At 50.1% G+C, this 20,785-nt stretch overlaps 2 protein-coding genes across 3 annotated transcripts; both read left to right on the top strand.

Annotated features, from left to right (window-relative positions):
• The first annotated feature begins 1,990 nt into the window (after positions 1–1,990).
• TPI1 (triosephosphate isomerase 1) lies at positions 1,991–18,828 on the top strand. Of its 2 annotated transcripts, none has more exons than XM_040361167.1 (7): positions 1,991–2,181; positions 10,863–10,986; positions 13,160–13,244; positions 13,654–13,786; positions 15,815–15,900; positions 17,378–17,465; positions 18,589–18,828. In XM_040361167.1, exons 1-7 carry the CDS (start codon positions 2,070–2,072, stop codon positions 18,705–18,707), a joined length of 747 nt encoding a protein of 248 aa, XP_040217101.1. In that variant the 5' UTR covers positions 1,991–2,069; the 3' UTR covers positions 18,708–18,828. The 2 variants fall into 2 exon arrangements, with proteins under 2 accessions (XP_040217101.1, XP_040217102.1); XM_040361168.1 differs by lacking the exon at positions 1,991–2,181 and adding an exon at positions 3,665–3,708.
• Positions 10,993–12,690, top strand: LOC120946606 (keratin-associated protein 10-5-like). Its single transcript, XM_040361166.1, has 2 exons — positions 10,993–12,078; positions 12,310–12,690. Exons 1-2 carry the CDS (start codon positions 10,994–10,996, stop codon positions 12,674–12,676), a joined length of 1,452 nt encoding a protein of 483 aa, XP_040217100.1. The 5' UTR covers position 10,993; the 3' UTR covers positions 12,677–12,690.
• Positions 18,829–20,785: the final 1,957 nt, after the last annotated feature.

Below are 20,785 nucleotides of genomic sequence, written 5' to 3'. Positions count from 1 at the left end.
GGGGCAGGACCCGGGTCCCCAAACACTCCCCGGGGACAGGACCCGGGTCCCCAAACACTCCCCCTGGGGCAGGACCCGGGTCCCCAAACACTCCCCCTGGGGCAGGACCCGGGTCCCCAAACACTCCCCTGGGACAAGACCCGGGTCCCCAAACACTTCCCCTGGGGCAGGACCCGGGTCCCCAAACACTCCCCTGGGGCAGGACCCGGGTCCCCAAACACTCCCCCTGGGGCAGGACCCAGGTCCCCAAACACTCCCCTGGGACAAGACCCGGGTCCCCAAACACTTCCCCTGGGGCAGGACCCGGGTCCCCAAACACTCCCCTGGGGCAGGACACGGGTTCTCAAAGACGTTTTCCATCAATAACTTGCATATTGGTCTTTAAAATGAGCGTTTTTGAATTTGAACGTTCGAGTCCCATAGACTTCAATGGGGTTCTAAATGTTCGGCTCATCCCTAATGTAGAGGAGATAGGGATCGGTATATAGAGGAGAGGAGATAGGGATCGGTGTATACTGTATACAGAGATATATATATATATATATACATAGGAGAGGATCGGTATATACTGTATACAGAGATATATATATATACATAGGAGAGGATCGGTATATACTGTATACAGAGATATATATATATATATACATAGGAGGGGATCGGTATATACTGTATACAGAGATATATATACACATAGGAGAGGATCGGTATATACTGTATACAGAGATATATATATATACATAGGAGAGGATCGGTATATACTGTATACAGAGATATATATATATATATACATAGGAGAGGATCGGTATATACTGTATACAGAGATATATATATATACATAGGAGGGGATCGGTATATACTGTATACAGAGATATATATATATACATAGGAGAGGATCGGTATATACTGTATACAGAGATATATATATATACATAGGAGAGGATCGGTATATACTGTATACAGAGATATATATATATACATAGGAGAGGATCGGTATATACTGTATACAGAGATATATATATATATATACATAGGAGAGGATCGGTATATACTGTATACAGAGATATATATATATACATAGGAGAGGATCGGTATATACTGTATACAGAGAGATATATACATAGGAGAGGATCGGTATATACTGTATAGAGATATATATATACACATAGGAGAGGATCGGTATATACTGTATACAGAGATATATATACATAGGAGGGGATCGGTATATACTGTATACAGAGATATATATATATACATAGGAGAGGATCGGTATATACTGTATACAGAGATATATATACATAGGAGAGGATCGGTATATACTGTATACAGAGATATATATATATATATACATAGGAGAGGATCGGTATATACTGTATACAGAGATATATATATATACATAGGAGAGGATCGGTATATACTGTATACAGAGATATATATATATACATAGGAGAGGATCGGTATATACTGTATACAGAGAGATATATACATAGGAGAGGATCGGTATATACTGTATAGAGATATATATATACACATAGGAGAGGATCGGTATATACTGTATACAGAGATATATATATATACATAGGAGAGGATCGGTATATACTGTATAGAGATATATATATACACATAGGAGAGGATCGGTATATACTGTACACAGAGATATATATACATAGGAGAGGATCGGTATCTTCATACTCGGAACACACCATCATGTGAGGTGAATAGAAGATCTTTGGCACTGATATACGAGCTTTGCCCACACTAAAGATGGCGCGCCGAGGAGGAGAAGGCGTGATCTCTCCGTCAAGGCATCAGAGGGCGGAGCCAACGGAACCCTCTCTGATAGAAAGTCAAGGTGCGTTGCCCACACTTAAGATGGCGCCGTCATGAGGAGGAGGGGGCGTGTTTTAGCTGTCAAAGCGCCACTGGGCGCAGCGAATGGGACCTTTGCCCAGGAAAGGGGGCGTGTCTCCGGTTCATATATAAAGCCTTTGCACGCAGCTTGTCCTCCTGTCTTCTCCGCAGTCCGCTCCTCATTCATCGACCGACACCTCCCTACACGATCCGACACCGACATGTCTCCGAGGAAGTTCTTCGTGGGCGGAAACTGGAAGCTGAACGGCGATAAGAAGAGTCTGGGGGAGCTGATCAATACCCTGAACAGCGGCAAGGTCAGCGCCGAGACAGGTGAGGAGATCGATATCCCCCTCCCCCACCTATTATCTATCAGTACCCCCTCCCCTCCCCCATCTATTTATCAGTACCCCCCCTCCCCCACCTGTCATCAATACCCCCCTCCCCTATCTGTAATCAATACCCCCCCTCCCCCACCTATTATCTGTAATCAATACCCTGAACAGCGGCAAGGTCAGCGCCGAGACAGGTGAGGAGATCGATAACCCCCCTCCCCCATCTATTATTATCTATCAGTACCCCCCATCTGTCATCAATACCCCCTCCCCCACCTATTATCTGTCATTATCCCCCCTCCCCCACCTATTATCTGTCATTATCCCCCCTCCCACACCTATTATCTGTAATCAATACCCCCTCCCCCACCTATTATCTGTCATTATCCCCCCTCCCCCACCTATTATCTGTCATTATCCCCCCTCCCACACCTATTATCTGTAATCAATACCCCCTCCCCCACCTATTATCTGTCATTATCCCCCCTCCCCCACCTATTATCTGTCATTATCCCCCCTCCCACACCTATTATCTGTAATCAATACCCCCTCCCCCACCTATTATCTATCAATACCCTGAACAGCGGCAAGGTCAGCGCCGAGACAGGTGAGGAGATCGATATCCCCCCCCCCCCCCTCCCCCACCTATTATCTGTAATCAATACCCCCCCTCCCCCATCTGTAATCAATACCCTGAACAGCGGCAAGGTCAGCGCCGAGACAGGTGAGGAGATCGATAACCCCCCTCCCCCATCTATTATTATCTATCAGTACCCCCCATCTGTCATCAATACCCCCTCCCCCACCTATTATCTGTCATTATCCCCCCTCCCCCACCTATTATCTGTCATTATCCCCCCTCCCACACCTATTATCTGTCATTATCCCCCCTCCCCCACCTATTATCTGTCATTATCCCCCCTCCCACACCTATTATCTGTAATCAATACCCCCTCCCCCACCTATTATCTATCAATACCCTGAACAGCGGCAAGGTCAGCGCCGAGACAGGTGAGGAGATCGATATCCCCCCCCCCCCCCCTCCCCCACCTATTATCTGTAATCAATACCCCCCCTCCCCCATCTGTAATCAATACCCTGAACAGCGGCAAGGTCAGCGCCGAGACAGGTGAGGAGATCCATACCCCCCTCCCCTCCCCCATCTATCATCAATACCCCCCCTCCTCCCCCATCTATCAATACCCTCCCCCACCTATTATCTGTAATCAATACCCTGAACAGCGGCAAGGTCAGCGCCGAGACAGGTGAGGAGATCCATACCCCCTCCCCTCCCCCACCTATTATTATCTATCAGTACCCCCTCCCCTCCCCCACCTGTCATCAATACCTCCTCCCCTCCCCCACCTATTATTATCTATCAGTACCCCCTCCCCCACCTATCATCAATACCCCCCTTCCTCCCCCATCTATCAATACCCCCTCCCCATCTATCAGTACCCCCCCCTCCCCCACCTATTATCTGTAATCAATACCCTGAACAGCGGCAAGGTCAGCGCCGAGACAGGTGAGGAGATCCGTACCCCCTCCCCCATCTGTCATCAATACCCCCCCCCCTCCCCCACCTATTTATCAATACCCCCCTCCCCCACCTTCTATTATCTGTAATCTCCTATAATAGGTAATCAATAACTAAATCTGTCAGAATATGCGATAATATTGGTCCATGTGATCAATAAGCAGCTCCAGAGATCCATAGTCCGGATGTGTGAATATATAAGTACACCCCAATCCTGAGACCCCCCCTTATGAGCCAAACTCCTTTATTATAATTGGCTATTGGTGTATATATCATCAATAACCAATCGATGAGTTCTGGGACAGGTGGGGGCGTGTTCTCTGACAGGCCGGGTTTTATGGATTTCCTTGGGGGGGGTGCAGCCTATGAGATCGCCTGTCATGTTTCCGTTATCCTGTCCTGTGGGGGGTCCCGGGGGGGAGGGGAGGTGATCAATGATCTCTGATACTTTTTTATCTTTATATTGGAAGAACCTCCATGCAGAGACAGGTGGGGGTGTGTCCTCGGAGCTGAATACTCCTCCCACTCCTATAACCCCTCCCCCTGATTACATTTCTATCTATTGTGTCTAAATGATCGATAACTAATCTATCAGAACCGATCACTTCCTATAGATGGGAATTCCCAGATATCAATAATTATCAGTCTGAGGCCCAATATTTGTATAACGCCTCGATTACTCATCAATATTCCGGGGGGGGGGATGTTTAGGCAGAGGTCCCTTTCATGTGATTGTGTTTGAGTCTCCTCCCTCCCCCCCGGGGTGTACAGAGGGGGGGGGGGGGAATGGGGTGTATTGGGGGGGGGGAGGGATGTCAGCATTGGATTGGCCGCAGACCTATGACACACATTTTAGGGCACAGGTGTCAAACACAAGGCCCACGGGCCGAATCCGGCCCTCCCATGTGGCCCTCGCACCTCCAGACTCTGTACTTTCTGCTTTCAAGCAAAGCATCCGCCTTCTTCCCAGCAGCAGCATAAGGGGGGGGGGGGTGACTGAAGGTCGGTTATTGGCTCAAGGTCATAGTCCCAGATAATGAATTGCACCGTATCGGGTGGGGAGACTGTGGGGGGGGTGTATATAGGGGGGGCTGTATATATATGGGGGGGGGGTGTATATAGGGGGGGCTGTATATATATGGGGGGGGGTGTATATATGGGGGGGGAGTATATATGGGGGGTGTATATATGGGGGGGGAGTATATAGGGGGGGTGTATACAAGGGAAGCTGGAGTGATGAGCCGAGATCTCCAGCACCTGATTGGCTGTCAGTCCTCAGATGGTGGTGAGTCACTGGTAGAAATGATTGGGCAGGGGAGGGTCCCGGGGGAAGTCGCTGTCGTTGGGGGGAGGGGGGGGCTGTAGGTTAGGTTGAGGACCGAGTGGTCCATTTGGGGGGTGAATTGAATGACGGGACACCGATCTCTCGGATTCCATTCACCATAATCGTACGATCCCCATTATCGATCACAATTTGCTGCTCAGTTGAATTTTGGAAGTTGTGATCTTTTGATTGGCTGCTCAGAGTTGCTTGAATTGCGAGGGGGTGTGGCCAACAGAAGAGGCGGATCGGATACAATGTATCCTCTGAATGCAGAGTTTGTAGATTTTGGCTGCAAACCCCCCCGAGATGTTCTCTCCATAGATCCGGGGGGGGGGGGGCACATGAAGAAAATGCCCTACATGGGGGGGGGGGGGCAGTTTACCACATTTAATATCCCCCCCCACCCCATCTACATGGCGGGTGGGATTGCAGTGCTGGAGCAGAGATGTGTTGGGGTTCAGGCCGGGGGGGGGGGGTTTGGGACAGGACACGTGTGTGTCTCTATGAATTGCAGTTCATATTATGGGGGGGTGTCAGTTTGCAGTTGGGGGGTGGGGGGCGTGCAGTTAGTTGATTGGGGGGGATGTTGATATGGGGGGGGGGTGCAGTTGGGGGGGGTACAGTTGTCATACAATGATGTTTACAGAGGATGAATCCTCCGGATGGGACAATAAATAGATTTTGCCGGTTGTCATTATAGAACTACAAGTCCCAGCATGCCTCAGTCCCGGGTTCCTGCAGCGGGTGACTTTGCTCTATCGGATGGGATGATGGGAGTTGTTGTGGTTTCTGGTGTCACTCCTCCTGTGTGCTGCCAGACACGTCCGTCCTCCCCTCCCCCTCCTCCTCACCACAATGACTCCACACTCCGCTCACTGCTCTCCTCCTTTGTCTGAGCCCCTCAATGGGGGGGGGGCACAGTTCAGGGGGGGCATGTTCAGGGGGGAGGTGGTGGTTGGGGGGCACAGTTCAGGGGAGGTGGTGGTTGGGGGGCACAGTTCAGGGGAGGGGGTGTTTGGGGGGGCACAGTTCAGGGGAGGTGGTGTTTGGGGGGGGCATGTTGGGAGGTGGTGTTTGGGGGGGGGGGGGCACAGTTCAGGGGAGGGGGTGTTTGGGGGGGGGGTTCAGTCTGGGTCCGGAGGGCAATCATCTTTCCGCGTGACCTTTAACCTCCGGAGACAGCTGAGCCGACATCCCAGAATGGATGTGACCTTTCCCTGGCGATGGATATTCGGGGTGATGTGAAGGTCGCGCCTTTTCACCTTTTCCTGCGCCTAAAATAAATCTGACCGATGGCTATAAATAGCAGATTGGGGGAGGGGGGACGTCTCCAGTATGTCCTCCTTGTGTCATTACACTGTACATCTCCGGTGAGGGGGTCTCGTGTCACACAATTGTGACCTGTGATTGGGGAAGGGGGATGCTGTGCTGTGATTGGCCGGAATGTGTGAAGAATATTTTATTCCTTTTTAGGCCATTTTTATAAGGAGAACGGAGAGGGGTCCTCATTGAAGGGTCTCCTCCTCTTCTCCTCCTCCTCATCAAATTTTAGACAGATTTTTATTTGGGAAAAGCCTAAATTCTCTTCTGTGATTCCCCCCCCCCCTTTCTGTGCTGGTGATTGTCACCCCCCCCCCCCCCAATTATTAATATCCTCATAATAGAGAATTATTGAGCTCCCAGCATGTATGGACAATCCGGGGCCACTATTAGAAATCCTGGGGGGCCCCCATACAGCTTACAGGGGGGCTCCAGTTTCTCCCCAGAGCACATATATAGAATATACTTGTATGGGACTGTATATAAAGGACCCCCCCCCATAGAGTTTATAAAGAATAATCCTTTGTCTCTGGATTATGACAAGTCGGCCCCCCACCCCTCTATTGTATAAAGTGACCCCCCTATTTCCAGTGTGGGGGGGGGTACCTCTGGTAAGACCCTGTGGATGACCCTCTATAAGAATCGTATAGAAAGGGGTTTCCCCCCCCCCTATATGGGGGTCTGTATATAAAGGTGTCCCCCCCCCCCCCTTAGGGTCACTTTTTATAAACTGTACCCATTTGTCTGTGGGTTATGAAGTGACCCCCCTATTTGCAGTGTGGGGGAGGGTACCCCTGGGAAGAAGGGTCTCTGTGGATGACCCTCTGTAAGGATTGTATACCCCCATATATGGGGTCTGTATATAAAGGATGGCGGTATAGTGTGTGTGTGTATATATATATATAGAGGTGTCCCCCCGCCCCTCCTTAGGGTCACCCTTTATATATTGTACCCATCTGTCTGGGTTATGAAGTGACCCCCCCCCTATTTCCCGTCTATCCCTATATGGGGTCTGTATATAATGGTAAATATGGAAAGTGCCCCCCCTCTATGGAGATGTTTGGGGGACCCCCTCCATGGTGGGGGGGGGGGGGTGGACTTCGGTGTTACGGAATGTTCAGGTATAAGAATACATGAGATCAGTGCTGCTCATAGGGGCCCCATAGGACCCCAGCCTGGTACGGGGGGGGGGGGGGTACTACACTGCTGTCTGTTGGGCTGAAATTACATTTTTCTCTCCCTGGGAATGTGTCTTCAGCCCTCCTATTGCAGAGCTCTCTGCTGACATAGCAGAGTAATGGCCACGCCCACAACCATCTCCTATGTTGTTCTAGGCTGGTTTATAGAGCTGACAGGACCCCCCCCATACATTGTCACCCCCCCCCCCCCCCCGGGATGGACACTTTGTAGTGAGATCTTACTAATTGGAGAGGAGGGAATAAATCCAGAACTAGAGGAGCGGCTGTGTTGGGGTCCATCATGACGTTGGTGAGACTTTCATTTCATGGCCCTGATTTCAGTGACTCTTCAAGGCCGGGGGGGGGGGGGGGGGCAACTTCAGCTGAGGCGACACTACAAATCCCATCATGCCTCAGCCTCTAGGAGTCACGCCTGTGATGGTCGGAGTCTTGCAAGGTCTCCTGGGACTTGTAGTCTCACCCCAGCTGGAAGGCCGAGGTTTCCTATTCCTGCTTTAGCCTAGGTTCACACTGCTGCGAATTCAAAATCGCGGTAAAATGCGCGATTTTGGCCGCAATTTAATGTAAATCGCGGCCCGAAATCGCAAAAAGTAGTACAGGAACTACTTTTTGAAATCGCAGATGCGGCGTCGCACTGATTAGGACATTGCCGGCAAATGCCGCTGATTTGAGATGCGATTTGAAATGTCAAATCGCATCTCAAATCGTTCCAAATCGTTCCCAGTGTGAACCAGGGCTTAGGGGAAGAAAATTGTCGGACATTTTATCACTGGGGACCCCCCCCCCTCCCCCTCAGTCTGCACTCTGCGGATCCATTACACATCTCCCAATGTCATCCAATCTTCTCATCCTCCATGGAGGTCGGCAGCTGCTGTCTTCATTCCACCGCGTGTCCTTCCCGGCGGAGTTCATGGTCGGGGGGGGGGGGGGGGAATCTCGGTATTCCCGTGACGGTGCATTTGGCATCACAGCAGTTGGAAGGCCAAAGGTCAGCGCTGTGCAGCAATGCCGCCTGCAGTCACTAGAGGGCGCTCAATGATTTGTAGCTAAAAGACCTTCCCTGTAACAAGGAGCCTGTGTGTAATATGGAGAGATAAAGATGTATCTCTCTCTATCTCTATCCTGTGTGTGATGGAGAGATATAATCTATATATCCCGGGTGTAATGTATGTAGAGCCTGGCTATAATGTGTGTGTAATGGAGAGATAAAGACATACATCTCTATATATATCCCGGGTGTAACGTGTGTGTGTGTGTGTGTGTTAGTTACATTACACCCGGGATATATAGATTATATATGTAGAGCCTGGCTATAATGTGTGTGTGTGTGTAATGGAGAGAGATCTCTCTCTCCCGGGTGTAAATCTTAAAGTGAAGTTCCACCTAAAAATGGAACTTCCGCTTAATCCACTCCTCGCCCCCTTACATGGCACATTTGGGCGACACAAACTCCACTGACCGTTGTCACCACATACAGGAAGTGCAACAAATTCCAATCTATTCGTTGGCTGGTTTCTTGCAAAGAGCCGCACATAGAAATGGCCAGACGGCCCAAGGAGACGTGAGCGCGCTCCGCCCCACCTGTATCAACCCGCCCTTAAAGGGGAGTTCCAGACTTTTTTTTTTTTTTTTAAGTTCAGGAGAAGGGGACTTCCTGTCCCACTTCCTCCTTCCGCCGAGGGGCTGAAAAGGCTATTGGCTTAATCGCCTTCTTGCAGCCCCTCCCTGTAGGCGAGCGCCTGTCCAATCGGACGGCGCCGCTCGCGCATGCACAGTGGGTGCCTGGCCGTGAAGCCGAAAGCTGTCACTGCCGGGTGCCCACACTAGGAATGAAGACGCCGGCCGGCGAGGGGGGGAGAGCAGCGGAGCCCCGGCGCGTCGCTGGAGCAGGTAAGTGTCAGTTTATTAAAAGCACCAGATACACTTTTTGTAGCTGCTGACTTTTAATAAACTTTAAAAAAAGTCTGGAACTCCCCTTTAAGGACGGGTTCATACAGGTGGGGCGGAGCGCGCTCACGTCTCCTTGGGCCGTCTGGCCATTTCTATGTGCGGCTCTTTGCAAGAAACCAGCCAACGAATAGATTGGAATTTGTCGCACTTCCTGTATGTGGTGACAACGGTCAGTTGAGTTTGTGTCGCCCTGTCCCGTGGTTCCTGCGGGGGGGGGGGGGGGGGGGGGCACTGCTCATTATCAGGCTGGAGTAAAGAAGAGCTCCGGCGTGTTCACAACCCGCACGCCAGGAAGTCGGCTCTGCGCAGCGCTAATCACAGGAAGTGACATTTCTGGATCTCTGCCAAGCGGGAAAATGTCTCGCTGCCTGTGATTGGCGCGCAGCTGACCTGCTGTTGGGCACGTGCGGGTTGCAAACACACCTGAGCTCATCCTTGGAATGATGTGCTGTGGATGAGGGGAGGGGCATGTAGACAGTGTCAGAAAGGATGATCAGCAGCTCTAGGTGATTGGCACTAAAAGGCGACGGTCTGAAACGGGGGGCGGGGTTACAGAAAACGTCATTCTGTCAGTTTACATCGGGGGTCTCAAACTGGTGGCCCCTCCAGCTGTTGTGAACTACAAGTCCCATGAGGCATTGCAAGGCTGACAGACGAGCAATGACTCCCACAGGCAGAGGCATGATGGGATATGTAGCTTCACAACAGCTGGAGGGCCCCCCCTGGTTAACATCAACATTGAGGTGCTTTCCCCATAGAAGCGATGAGATCGGAATTCTCCTCCTTGCCGATCACTGCCACATTCTCCATACATTTCATGGGGGGAGGGGAAGGATGAGTATAGTCCTCCCCCGGAAAGACCGGTTACGGCGCTGGATCCCAAGCGCCTTGAGGCGGTTAAGGTCGCATTTGCTGCGCTATACAAGTTACTCGCACTCCTGGGGCCGCTCGCTCGCACTCCTGGGGCCGCTCGCTCGCACTCCTGGGGCCGCTCCCTCTCACTCCTGGGGCCACTCGCTCGCACTCCTGGGGCCGCTCCCTCTCACTCCTGGGTCCACTCGCTCGCACTCCTGGGGCCACTCGCTCGCACTCCTGGGGCCGCTCCCTCTCACTCCTGGGTCCACTCGCTCTCACTCCTGGGTCCACTCGCTCTCACTCCTGGGTCCACTCGCTCGCACTCCTGGGGCCGCTCCCTCTCACTCCTGGGGCCGCTCCCTCTCACTCCTGGGTCCGCTCCCTCGCACTCCTGGGGCCGCTCCCTCGCACTCCTGGGGCCACAATTTCCTGTTTTCTAAAAAAAAAACTGAATTTTCTACTTACTGAAGCTCCTTGTCTCCTCCCCCCTCCAGAGGTCGTCTGCGGCGCTCCTTCCATCTATCTGGACTTCGCACGACAGAAGTTGGACGCCAAGTTTGGTGTAGCCGCCCAGAACTGCTACAAAGTCGCAAAAGGAGCGTTCACCGGAGAGATCAGGTAATCAATGTGTCCGTCTCTATGGAGTGTTACGTTGTGTCCTGTCTCTATGGAGTGTTACGTTGTATCCTGTGTCTCTATGGAGTGTTACGTTGTGTCCTGTGTCTCTATGGAGTGTTACGTTGTGTCCTGTGTCTCTATGGAGTGTTACGTTGTATCCTGTGTCTCTATGGAGTGTTACGTTGTATTCTGTGTCTCTATGGAGTGTTACGTTGTGTCCTGTGTCTCTATGGAGTGTTACGTTGTGTCCTGTGTCTCTATGGAGTGTTACGTTGTGTCCTGTGTCTCTATGGAGTGTTACGTTGTGTCCTGTGTGTCTCTATGGAGTGTTACGTTGTGTCCTGTGTCTCTATGGAGTGTTACGTTGTGTCCTGTGTGTCTCTATGGAGTGTTACGTTGTGTCCTGTGTCTCTATGGAGTGTTACGTTGTATTCTGTGTCTCTATGGAGTGTTACGTTGTGTCCTGTGTCTCTCTATGGAGTGTTACGTTGTGTCCTGTGTCTCTATGGAGTGTTACGTTGTGTCCTGTGTCTCTATGGAGTGTTACGTTGTGTCCTGTGTCTCTATGGAGTGTTACGTTGTATCCTGTGTCTCTATGGAGTGTTACGTTGTATCCTGTGTCTCTATGGAGTGTTACGTTGTGTCCTGTGTCTCTATGGAGTGTTACGTTGTGTCCTGTGTCTCTATGGAGTGTTACGTTGTGTCCTGTGTGTCTCTATGGAGTGTTACGTTGTGTCCTGTGTGTCTCTATGGAGTGTTACGTTGTGTCCTGTGTGTCTCTATGGAGTGTTACGTTGTGTTCTGTGTCTCTATGGAGTGTTACGTTGTGTCCTGTGTCTCTATGGAGTGTTACGTTGTGTCCTGTGTCTCTATGGAGTGTTACGTTGTGTCCTGTGTGTCTCTATGGAGTGTTACGTTGTGTCCTGTGTGTCTCTATGGAGTGTTACGTTGTGTTCTGTGTGTCTCTATGGAGTGTTACGTTGTGTTCTGTGTCTCTATGGAGTGTTACGTTGTGTCCTGTGTCTCTATGGAGTGTTACGTTGTGTCCTGTGTCTCTATGGAGTGTTACGTTGTGTCCTGTGTGTCTCTATGGAGTGTTACGTTGTGTCTCTATGGAGTGTTACGTTGTGTCCTGTGTCTCTATGGAGTGTTACATTGTATTCTGTCTCTATGGAGTGTTACGTTGTGTCCTGTGTCTCTATGGAGTGTTACGTTGTATTCTGTGTCTCTATGGAGTGTTACGTTGTGTCCTGTGTCTCTATGGAGTGTTACGTTGTGTCCTGTGTCTCTATGGAGTGTTACGTTGTGTCCTGTGTCTCTAAGGAGTGTTACGTTGTGTCCTGTGTGTCTCTATGGAGTGTTACGTTGTGTCCTGTGTGTCTCTATGGAGTGTTACGTTGTATTCTGTGTCTCTATGGAGTGTTACGTTGTGTCCTGTGTCTCTCTATGGAGTGTTACGTTGTGTCCTGTGTCTCTATGGAGTGTTACGTTGTATTCTGTGTCTCTATGGAGTGTTACGTTGTGTCCTGTGTCTCTATGGAGTGTTACGTTGTATTCTGTGTCTCTATGGAGTGTTACGTTGTGTCCTGTGTCTCTCTATGGAGTGTTACGTTGTGTCCTGTGTCTCTATGGAGTGTTACGTTGTGTCCTGTGTCTCTATGGAGTGTTACGTTGTGTCCTGTGTCTCTAAGGAGTGTTACGTTGTGTTCTCTGTCTATATGGAGTGTTACGTTGTGTCCTGTGTCTCTATGGAGTGTTACGTTGTGTCCTGTGTCTCTATGGAGTGTTACGTTGTATTCTGTCTCTATGGAGTGTTACGTTGTATTCTGTGTCTCTATGGAGTGTTACGTTGTGTCCTGTGTCTCTATGGAGTGTTACGTTGTGTCCTGTGTCTCTATGGAGTGTTACGTTGTATTCTGTGTCTCTATGGAGTGTTACGTTGTATTCTGTGTCTCTATGGAGTGTTACGTTGTATTCTGTCTCTATGGAGTGTTACGTTGTATTCTGTGTCTCTATGGAGTGTTACGTTGTGTCCTGTGTCTCTATGGAGTGTTACGTTGTGTCCTGTGTCTCTATGGAGTGTTACGTTGTATTCTGTGTCTCTATGGAGTGTTACGTTGTATTCTGTGTCTCTATGGAGTGTGGGGGTTACATTGTGTTTTTCCTTCTGCAGCCCGGCGATGATAAAAGATGTTGGGGTCACCTGGGTGATTCTCGGACATTCGGAGAGGAGACACGTCTTCGGGGAGTCCGATGAGGTGAGTGCGTTGTCCGCTTTCCCCGGATACTATGAGGGAGGGGGGGTCTGGTGTTGGGGGTGTGGTCTGGTGTTGGGGGTGTGGTCTGGTATTGGGGGTGGAGAGGGGTGTGGTCTGGTATTGTGGGTGGGGTAAGTAGAGATGTGTCTTTCTCTGAGCACCAAGAAGGAGGCGGCCGCGTTGATGTCGGTTTCTTCCCTCGTGTGACCGGATTGGACAATCATCTCCTGAACCTCCTCCGGCCTCCCGACGCTACGAAGCCGTGCGTTCCATCTTTGGGAAGGCTGATCTCCTCCCATTGGTGGTCGTCCTTTCCATAGGCATTGGTTGTAGTATATTGTAGGCGGGGCTCTTTCCATTTTGAAGATGCTGATTGGTCACCCGTTATCTCACCCTGTCGTCTGTACAGCTGATTGGCCAGAAGGTGCAGCACGCTCTGTCTGAGGGGGTCGGGGTCATCGCTTGTATCGGGGAGAAGCTCGACCAGCGGGAAGCCGGAATCACAGAGAAGGTTGTGGCCGAGCAAACCAAGTTCATTGCAGGTGGGTCCGATTTCTGAGTTTGCCGTGTTTTATGTTTGTAGTCGCCCCTTTTTGTAAGGAACCCCAATAAATGATTGATTGGTGACAGAAGAGAAATCCCGAGACCCTCATATTTCCCTTCATGCTGGAAAATGTGGCCCTCAGAGTAAAGATTTCATTACAATGTAACTTTGTCTGCGATTGGAGAGGACGGGTCAGAACTTGGAATATTTTTGATGGTTCTCGTCATGGAAATGTCAGTTCTGCATCTTTCTGAATAAAGTCCCTTTTTATTATTGGAGGGCGGTGGGAAGAATGGTCATTAAACGGTTAAAGATCTCTGGTGTGTTGGCTTTGGCATCAGATGGTCCAATCGTCCCTCAAGGACCCCTCCCCCGTCCGCCCCCCCCCCACCCTTGGAGAAACAATCTTCCCCTGAGCCCTGGGTGGGAATGGCTGTCGGTCCTTCTATACCCCTGAATGCTAGAATTGTCGCCCCCCCCCCCCCCCCTGTTCTGCCAAGTGGCATTGGCCCCAGAACTAAGTACCATCTGATGAGATGTCGGTCACCACTCAGGGAAACGGGGCAACCTCTAACCCTGGATGATAATCTGTCGGGTCTTCTAAGACTAGCATGGTGCAACCCATCATGCCACTGGCTGTTCCAGGTGGCATTGGCCCAAAACTACCCGGGCACAATCAGATGGGAGGTCAATCTGAAGGTTGCTAGAGGCTCATTAAAGTGGAGGTTCACCCGGAAATGGATTGAGGCTCGTTTTGTGAAGGGGAATCGGGTTTTTTTTTTTTTTTAATACAATCGAAGCCGTACTTACCGTTTTTAGAGATAGATCTTCTCCGCTTCCGGGTATGGGCTGCGGGACTGGGCGTTCCTATTTGACAGGCTTCCGACGGTCGCATACATCGCGTCACGATTTTCCGAAAGTAGCCGAACGTCAGTGCGCAGGCGCTGTATAGAGCCGCGCCGACTTTCGGCTTCTTTTGGCTAATTGTGACACGATGTATGCGACCGTCGGAAGCCTGTCAAATAGGAACGCCCAGTCCCGCAGCCCATACCCGGAAGCGGAGAAGATCTATCTCTAAAAACGGTAAGTACGGCTTCGATTTAAAAAAAAAAAACAGATTCCCCCTCACAAAACGAGCCTCAATCTAATGTTAAAAAAAATAAATAAAAAATTCGGGTGAACTCCCACTTTAAGAGGAACCCAAAGGCTTAGCTGGGCCCTCCACACCCTGACATGGTATTTTCTTAGGTGGAAAACAGTTGGCAACCAATGGGGCGCATTTATAGGAGACCTGTCCTGAGAAACACACGGGCTGCCAATTGTGACCCTTCTAAGAGTTCCCCTTCTTTAATTTGAGGTGCACGCCAAAAACAAGGCTGTGAAGTTGGGGCGCTCCTGGAGGAGGAGCTACTCCGACTCCTTCACTTGTATGTGTAATTTTATCTTAAAGGAGAGCCTGAGAAATGTGAACAGGAGCGCCACCTTCTGATGGATGGAACAAAGTGTTTATAAATTACATTTTAGCTTTTAAGAGCAACCGGAGTCATGCAGTACATAATTGTAAAACCTGACTGCACCCATCTTAGTCCCCCCCCATCCACTGGTCAAGAAAGCTGACCTTTTATTTATATAATTGTGCTTCAGCTAGAATAAAATTTCACCACTGTGGACATCACATCCTGGGAGGCATTCGTAAAAACCAAAGCGGCGCCGGATATCCCTGTCCTGTACATTTTGTGGAAAGTATTCTAGAAGGTGGTACCAGGAATCGCCATTCTCCCAAAATGGGCAACATGCCAGACATGTTGGGTATAGTCATTTGGGGAGAGGGGGTGTCTCTGCAAGAAGATGAGGGGACCTCCAGCAGGGTGGTGATGGAAGGGAAGAGAACCTCGCTCTGTTGGGCTTGTATGTGATTACCACACAAAGAGCACCAACTCATAGGGAGGGGATTTATTTTTCATGGGGAGGGAATGAAGTTTCTCTTTCAAATGCTTAATGTTGTATTTCTGCTTTTCTTTTACAGATAATGTAAAGGACTGGAGCAAGGTTGTCCTGGCGTACGAACCTGTCTGGGCGATCGGTACAGGAAAGACGGCCACACCCCAGCAGGTGAGATGTCAGAAAATCCACACGGGGCTCCGACTGACTGTTTACATCTAACTTGATATATACTTCATATGGGTTCAGGGTGAGGGGCAGAAATATGGAGTTTCCTGTTGGGTCTACAACTGCGGCTGTACCTAAACTTTATCACGTTTGGTTTAACCATTTAAGCCCCAGGCCCCATTTTGCAAATCGGCACTGCGTCGTTTTAACGGACAATTGCGATGTGACTCCCAAACAAAATTGGCTTTTTTTCCCCCACAAATAGAGCTTTCTTTTGGTGATATTTGATCACCTCTGCAGTTTATTTTTTGCGCTATAAACAAAAATATATAAAACGTTTTTTTATAGGTAGAATACCTATTTTTGGTAAAAATCGAAATAAGCGTTTATCAGTTGGTTTGCGCAAAATTTCATAGCGTTTACAAAATAGGGGATAGTTTTATTGCATTTTTATTATTTTTTTTTTTTACTACTAATGGCGGCGATCATCGGGGTGTTTTTTTTTTTTTTTTTTTTTTCCCATGACTGCGACATTATGGCGGACACTTCAGACAATTTTGACACATTTTTGGGACCATTGTAATTTTCACAGCAAAAAATGCATTTAAAATGCTCTGATTACTGTGAAAATGACAATTGCGGTTTGGGAGTTAACCACTAGGGGGCACTGAAGGGGTTATGTGTGACCTGAAGTGTGTTTACAACTGTAGGGGGGTGTGGCTGTAGGTGTGACGTCATCGATTGTGTCCCCCTATAAAAGGAATCACACGATCAATGACGCCGCCACAGTGGAGAGAAACGGGGAAGCCGTGTTTACATGCAGCTCTCCCTGTTCTTCAGCTCCGGGGAGCGATCGGGTGTCATGGTGCTTCGGACCGGGTCGCAGGAGCGTGCCCGCGGCTGGGCTTAAAGGGCAACGTACATATACGTTGATGTGCCATTCTGCCGACGTATATCGTCGTGCAGCGGTCCTTAAGTGGTTAAGATGCTCCCCGCATTCTCCACCACTTGTGTGTTTTTGGCTGGGGCTTTCTACATCCGGTGGGGCTGGTGCAGCAAATCTTTCTTCGGTGATCCTCCAATCATGGCTCACGTATAGATAGAATGTATGAAAAGAGGAAATGTCTCATTTCCGTACTACATGAGGTACAAAGACTAAAACCCTCATGAGATGTGGACTTGACCGGTAATGCGATTCTCTTCAGTACAAGCCGTCCCCTGTACTGATCTCTCAGCAGTCCCAGAAGTGTAGTGATGTCATTGTCACATGGCTCCGCCCCTATACACATTGTGTCCAATAGGCAGGACTTCCCTTGTTGGACTCTATATAAATTCCCAATGATTTAGACAGATGGATCTTTATTTTGGGAATATTTTTCCTATGCAGTTTCTGGGGTGATGTCGGCATGTTCTGTATTTGGGAATCTGATTCCTGCAGATGTTGGAGATTTCCCATCTTATAATTTAATTCTCCTTCCAGGCTCAGGACGTTCACGCCAAGCTCCGGGAATGGTTGAAGGCCCACGTGTCCGATCAAGTCGCACAGTCCGTTCGGATTATCTATGGCGGTAAGTCATTCAATGAACCATTTCAGGATATGACGGGGTTGTGGCCTGCAGGCCAGGTTTTATGTATTTCCTTGGGGATGCAGACTAGAATACTCCAATCACTGAGCAGCAAATGAGATCACCTGAAATGCATTGGTTATCCTGCAGACCTGACCGTTTGGTGGGCCCGAGGACAGGAGGTGATGACCCCTCCCCCCCCATAAGACACAAGTTCCTCTTTGAACCCCCAACTCTAGGCCAGCTGCCATGATGTCCTTCATGTAGAGAATATTCTGCTCCTTGGTCCAGGGAAGTGTGGGCAACCCTTGGCACTCAAGCTGTGATGAACTATGACTCCCATCATGCATCTGGGAGTCGGCCTTGATGGGACTTGTAATTCTCCAACAGCTGAAGGTGTCCCGGCCCTGATCCTGGGGGCAATACTTGCCTTCCACCCCAAACCCAGGATAAATGGTGCATGGTCACCTTGGCATGTGGCCATTCAAATGATTTCCAGCAATGCTGTGGGGGGGGGCACATGACTGCAGAGGAGCAGCTTTGGGTGACAGCCAACTGGCAGGGAAGTCTGTGGGACCATGGGGGGGGGGTGTTGAAGAAATTGGCACCACTTAACAATTTGGGGGACGGTTGGTGAGATCAGTAGGTGCATCCTGACTATATTGGCAAAGCACACGGGGGGGGGGGATCATGTAACCAGAGCCACCTCCCTGGGTGAGGGTGTGGCTATAGACCAGCCCCCTCCTTACTTTGGAGGAGTCCTTTAAGTGTTGACCTCTCAGGGACCCTTCTAAACACGATGAGATTTCCCCATAAAATAGAAGCTCTGCTGAGGAGTTCACATGGAATTCCGGACAAAACTCTTCTAGTGGCTCCTCCCCCATAGGAGGCGCTGGAGAGGGCGGTCCCTCTGATATATTGGTGTGTCGCTGGAAGTCATACTTGGTACCCAATGGTAGCGATCTAGCAAAGAAAACGCCCCAAACCAGATGGAAAGACGAATGTAATATAGTAACAAGGATACAATGTATCACAATGTGCCCCTCCCCCCCCATCCTGAGCACGCCCCATGTCTGTAGGATGTTCCGTATTTCCCCTTCTGACCTTCCTGTCTTCTCCTCCTCAGGTTCTGTCACAGGAGGAACCTGCAAGGAACTGGCATCCCAGCCTGACATCGATGGCTTCCTCGTGGGCGGAGCTTCCCTGAAACCAGAATTCATTGAAATCATCAACGCCAAGTGTTAGTCCCGCCCCCTTGAGAAATCCTCGCCTTCCTGTAAACGGTTTAGAACAAAGTCGTGTCCTGTAGTCTGATCCTCCAATGGGACGTCTCGGTGGAGATGTGTAATAAAGAGATGAGACGGCTTTCATGTGTCTGCGTTGTCTGTGCTCCTCCTCCTCATACCCCTCCCCCAAGGGGGAGGGGCAGGAACTGACAGGTGTAATAACCCCTCCTCTCTGATCTTTATCTCTCAGGGGGGCGTAAGATTTATTGTAATCTCCATTACAATTTCCAAAATGGTCTCCGCCCCCCCATAAATCTGTCCCACTGCTCTGCGCAAGACTCCACATTGGACACCCCCCCCCGTATGCTGCGCCCCACTGTGTACATTGTGCTGTACAGTATGGAGTATAGCGGGTAGATTATTAGTACTTTATAATGAAGGTCAGGGCATGGCAAATTTGCTTGGAATCCAGGAGCCAGAAAACGCGCCGCGTCCCGCTGAGCTCAGAAGCGAACACATACGTGAGCAGCGCCCGCATATGTAAACGGTGTTCAAACCACACATGTGAGGTATCGCCGCGATCGTTAGAGCGAGAGCAATAATTCTAGCCCTAGACCTCCTCTAACTCACAACCTGTAGAATTATTTTAAAGGGTAAAAGTTTGTCGCCATTCCACGAGCGGACACAATTCTGAAGTGACATGTTGGGTATCAATTTACTCGGCGTAACATCTTTCGAACTGTAGAAAAATGGGGCTAACTTTACTGTTTTGTAAGGGGGGGAGTGTGCTTGTAAGACCGCTGCACAAATACAATGTGACAGACTTCTGCAACAACCGCCATTTTATTCTCGAGGGCAGGGATATGCAATTAGCGGACCTCCAGCTGTTACAAAACAAGTCCCATCATGCCTCTGGGTGTCAGGCTTGTGGCTGTCAGAGTCTTGCTATGCCTCATGGGAATCGTAGTTCTGCAACAGCTGGAGGTCCGCTAATTGCATATCCCTGCTCTAAGGTGTTAGACTAAAAATATAATGTTTGGGGGTTCCAAGGGAAGGAGACAGGTGGGCAGGGAAAACCATTAGCATTGCTGGTTGTCTTGTCATACCAACAACCACCACAAGAGGGTGCCAGATTCCAGAAGGAACCATAGGACTGCAGCCTCAATTTCCAGCCGGCGCGGCCCAATGCGATAGCGCTGGGGGGGAGGTGTGCGCACGGAGACGGGATACACCAGGTTGCTAATTCTAGTTGCAGATGCGACCTGGTGCCCGGGGTTTGCTGCATCTCTCTGCTGAGACTTCCAGAGAGATGCAGTTTATTGACACAAAGTCATAAGATACTGGCAACAGATGACACCATCCACACATGACAGAATGGTCATCTTCAGAATTCCCCCCCCCCCAGATCTGTGTCTTCATGGAGAGTGACTGAACTCCTCCTCCAGGTTATATCCCCTCTACATGGAGGGGCTGAGCCACTTGATTGGCTGTTGCCATTTGGGCTTTGATCTGCTTCTGTCTTTTAGAGTGACAGATAATGACCCCCGAGCTGGAAACGGCTGCCGTCATAACACTGCCCCCCCCGGCACGATCTGTCCCTCTGATATGTGGAGTAAATCTTGTTTGGCTCGGCCATTGTCCTTGTACCCGGTGCTGTACATTGCGCCCCTCACTTGTCCTGGACTCCCCTCTGTGCACCCAGAGAATGGAGCTGTGGGCCGAAGTATTCACAACGCCAATCTGTACCCTGTGTTGTGGAGCCGGGAACTGTGGTGCTGCGCAGCGGGTGGAGCCGGGGACTGTGGTGCTGCGCAGCGGGTGGAGCCAGGGACTGTGGTGCTGCGCAGCGGGTGGAGCCGGGGACTGTGGTGCTGCGCAGCGGGTGGAGCCAGGAACTATGGTGCTGTGGAGCCGGGAACTGTGGTGCAGCACAATGTAGAAGGTAAAGCTTTGTGCTCCATTCTGTACATTGTGAGAGGGCGTGGCCTGTGTGGTGAAGGTTGCTCTGTATTCTCTCCCTGGCGGGGGTTGGGCAGTCTCTTTCCTCGGCTTGATGCTGATTAAAAACAAAGTGCCATCCTTGTATGAAGACGGCTA

This window comes from Rana temporaria, chromosome 8 (genome assembly GCF_905171775.1).
Source record: "Rana temporaria chromosome 8, aRanTem1.1, whole genome shotgun sequence".
Taxonomy (NCBI): Eukaryota; Metazoa; Chordata; class Amphibia; order Anura; family Ranidae; genus Rana; species Rana temporaria.
The sequence above is the reverse complement of the archived record's forward strand: the minus strand, read 5'-3'. Positions and strand labels throughout refer to the sequence as shown.

What these genes read in the sequence shown, in the direction of transcription:
- TPI1 (XM_040361167.1), top strand. Translation starts at nt 2,070, where the DNA reads ATGTCTCCGAGGAAGTTCTTCGTGGGCGGAAACTGGAAGCTGAACGGC. An exon ending in CAAGGTCAGCGCCGAGACAG is followed by an intron (nt 2,182 to 10,862) that starts GTGAGGAGATCG and finishes TCCCCCCTCCAG; the next exon opens with AGGTCGTCTGCGGCGCTCCT. An exon ending in AGACGGCCACACCCCAGCAG is followed by an intron (nt 15,901 to 17,377) that starts GTGAGATGTCAG and finishes TTCTCCTTCCAG; the next exon opens with GCTCAGGACGTTCACGCCAA.
- LOC120946606 (XM_040361166.1), top strand. Translation starts at nt 10,994, where the DNA reads ATGTGTCCGTCTCTATGGAGTGTTACGTTGTGTCCTGTCTCTATGGAG. An exon ending in GTGTCCTGTGTGTCTCTATG is followed by an intron (nt 12,079 to 12,309) that starts GAGTGTTACGTT and finishes TGTGTCTCTAAG; the next exon opens with GAGTGTTACGTTGTGTCCTG.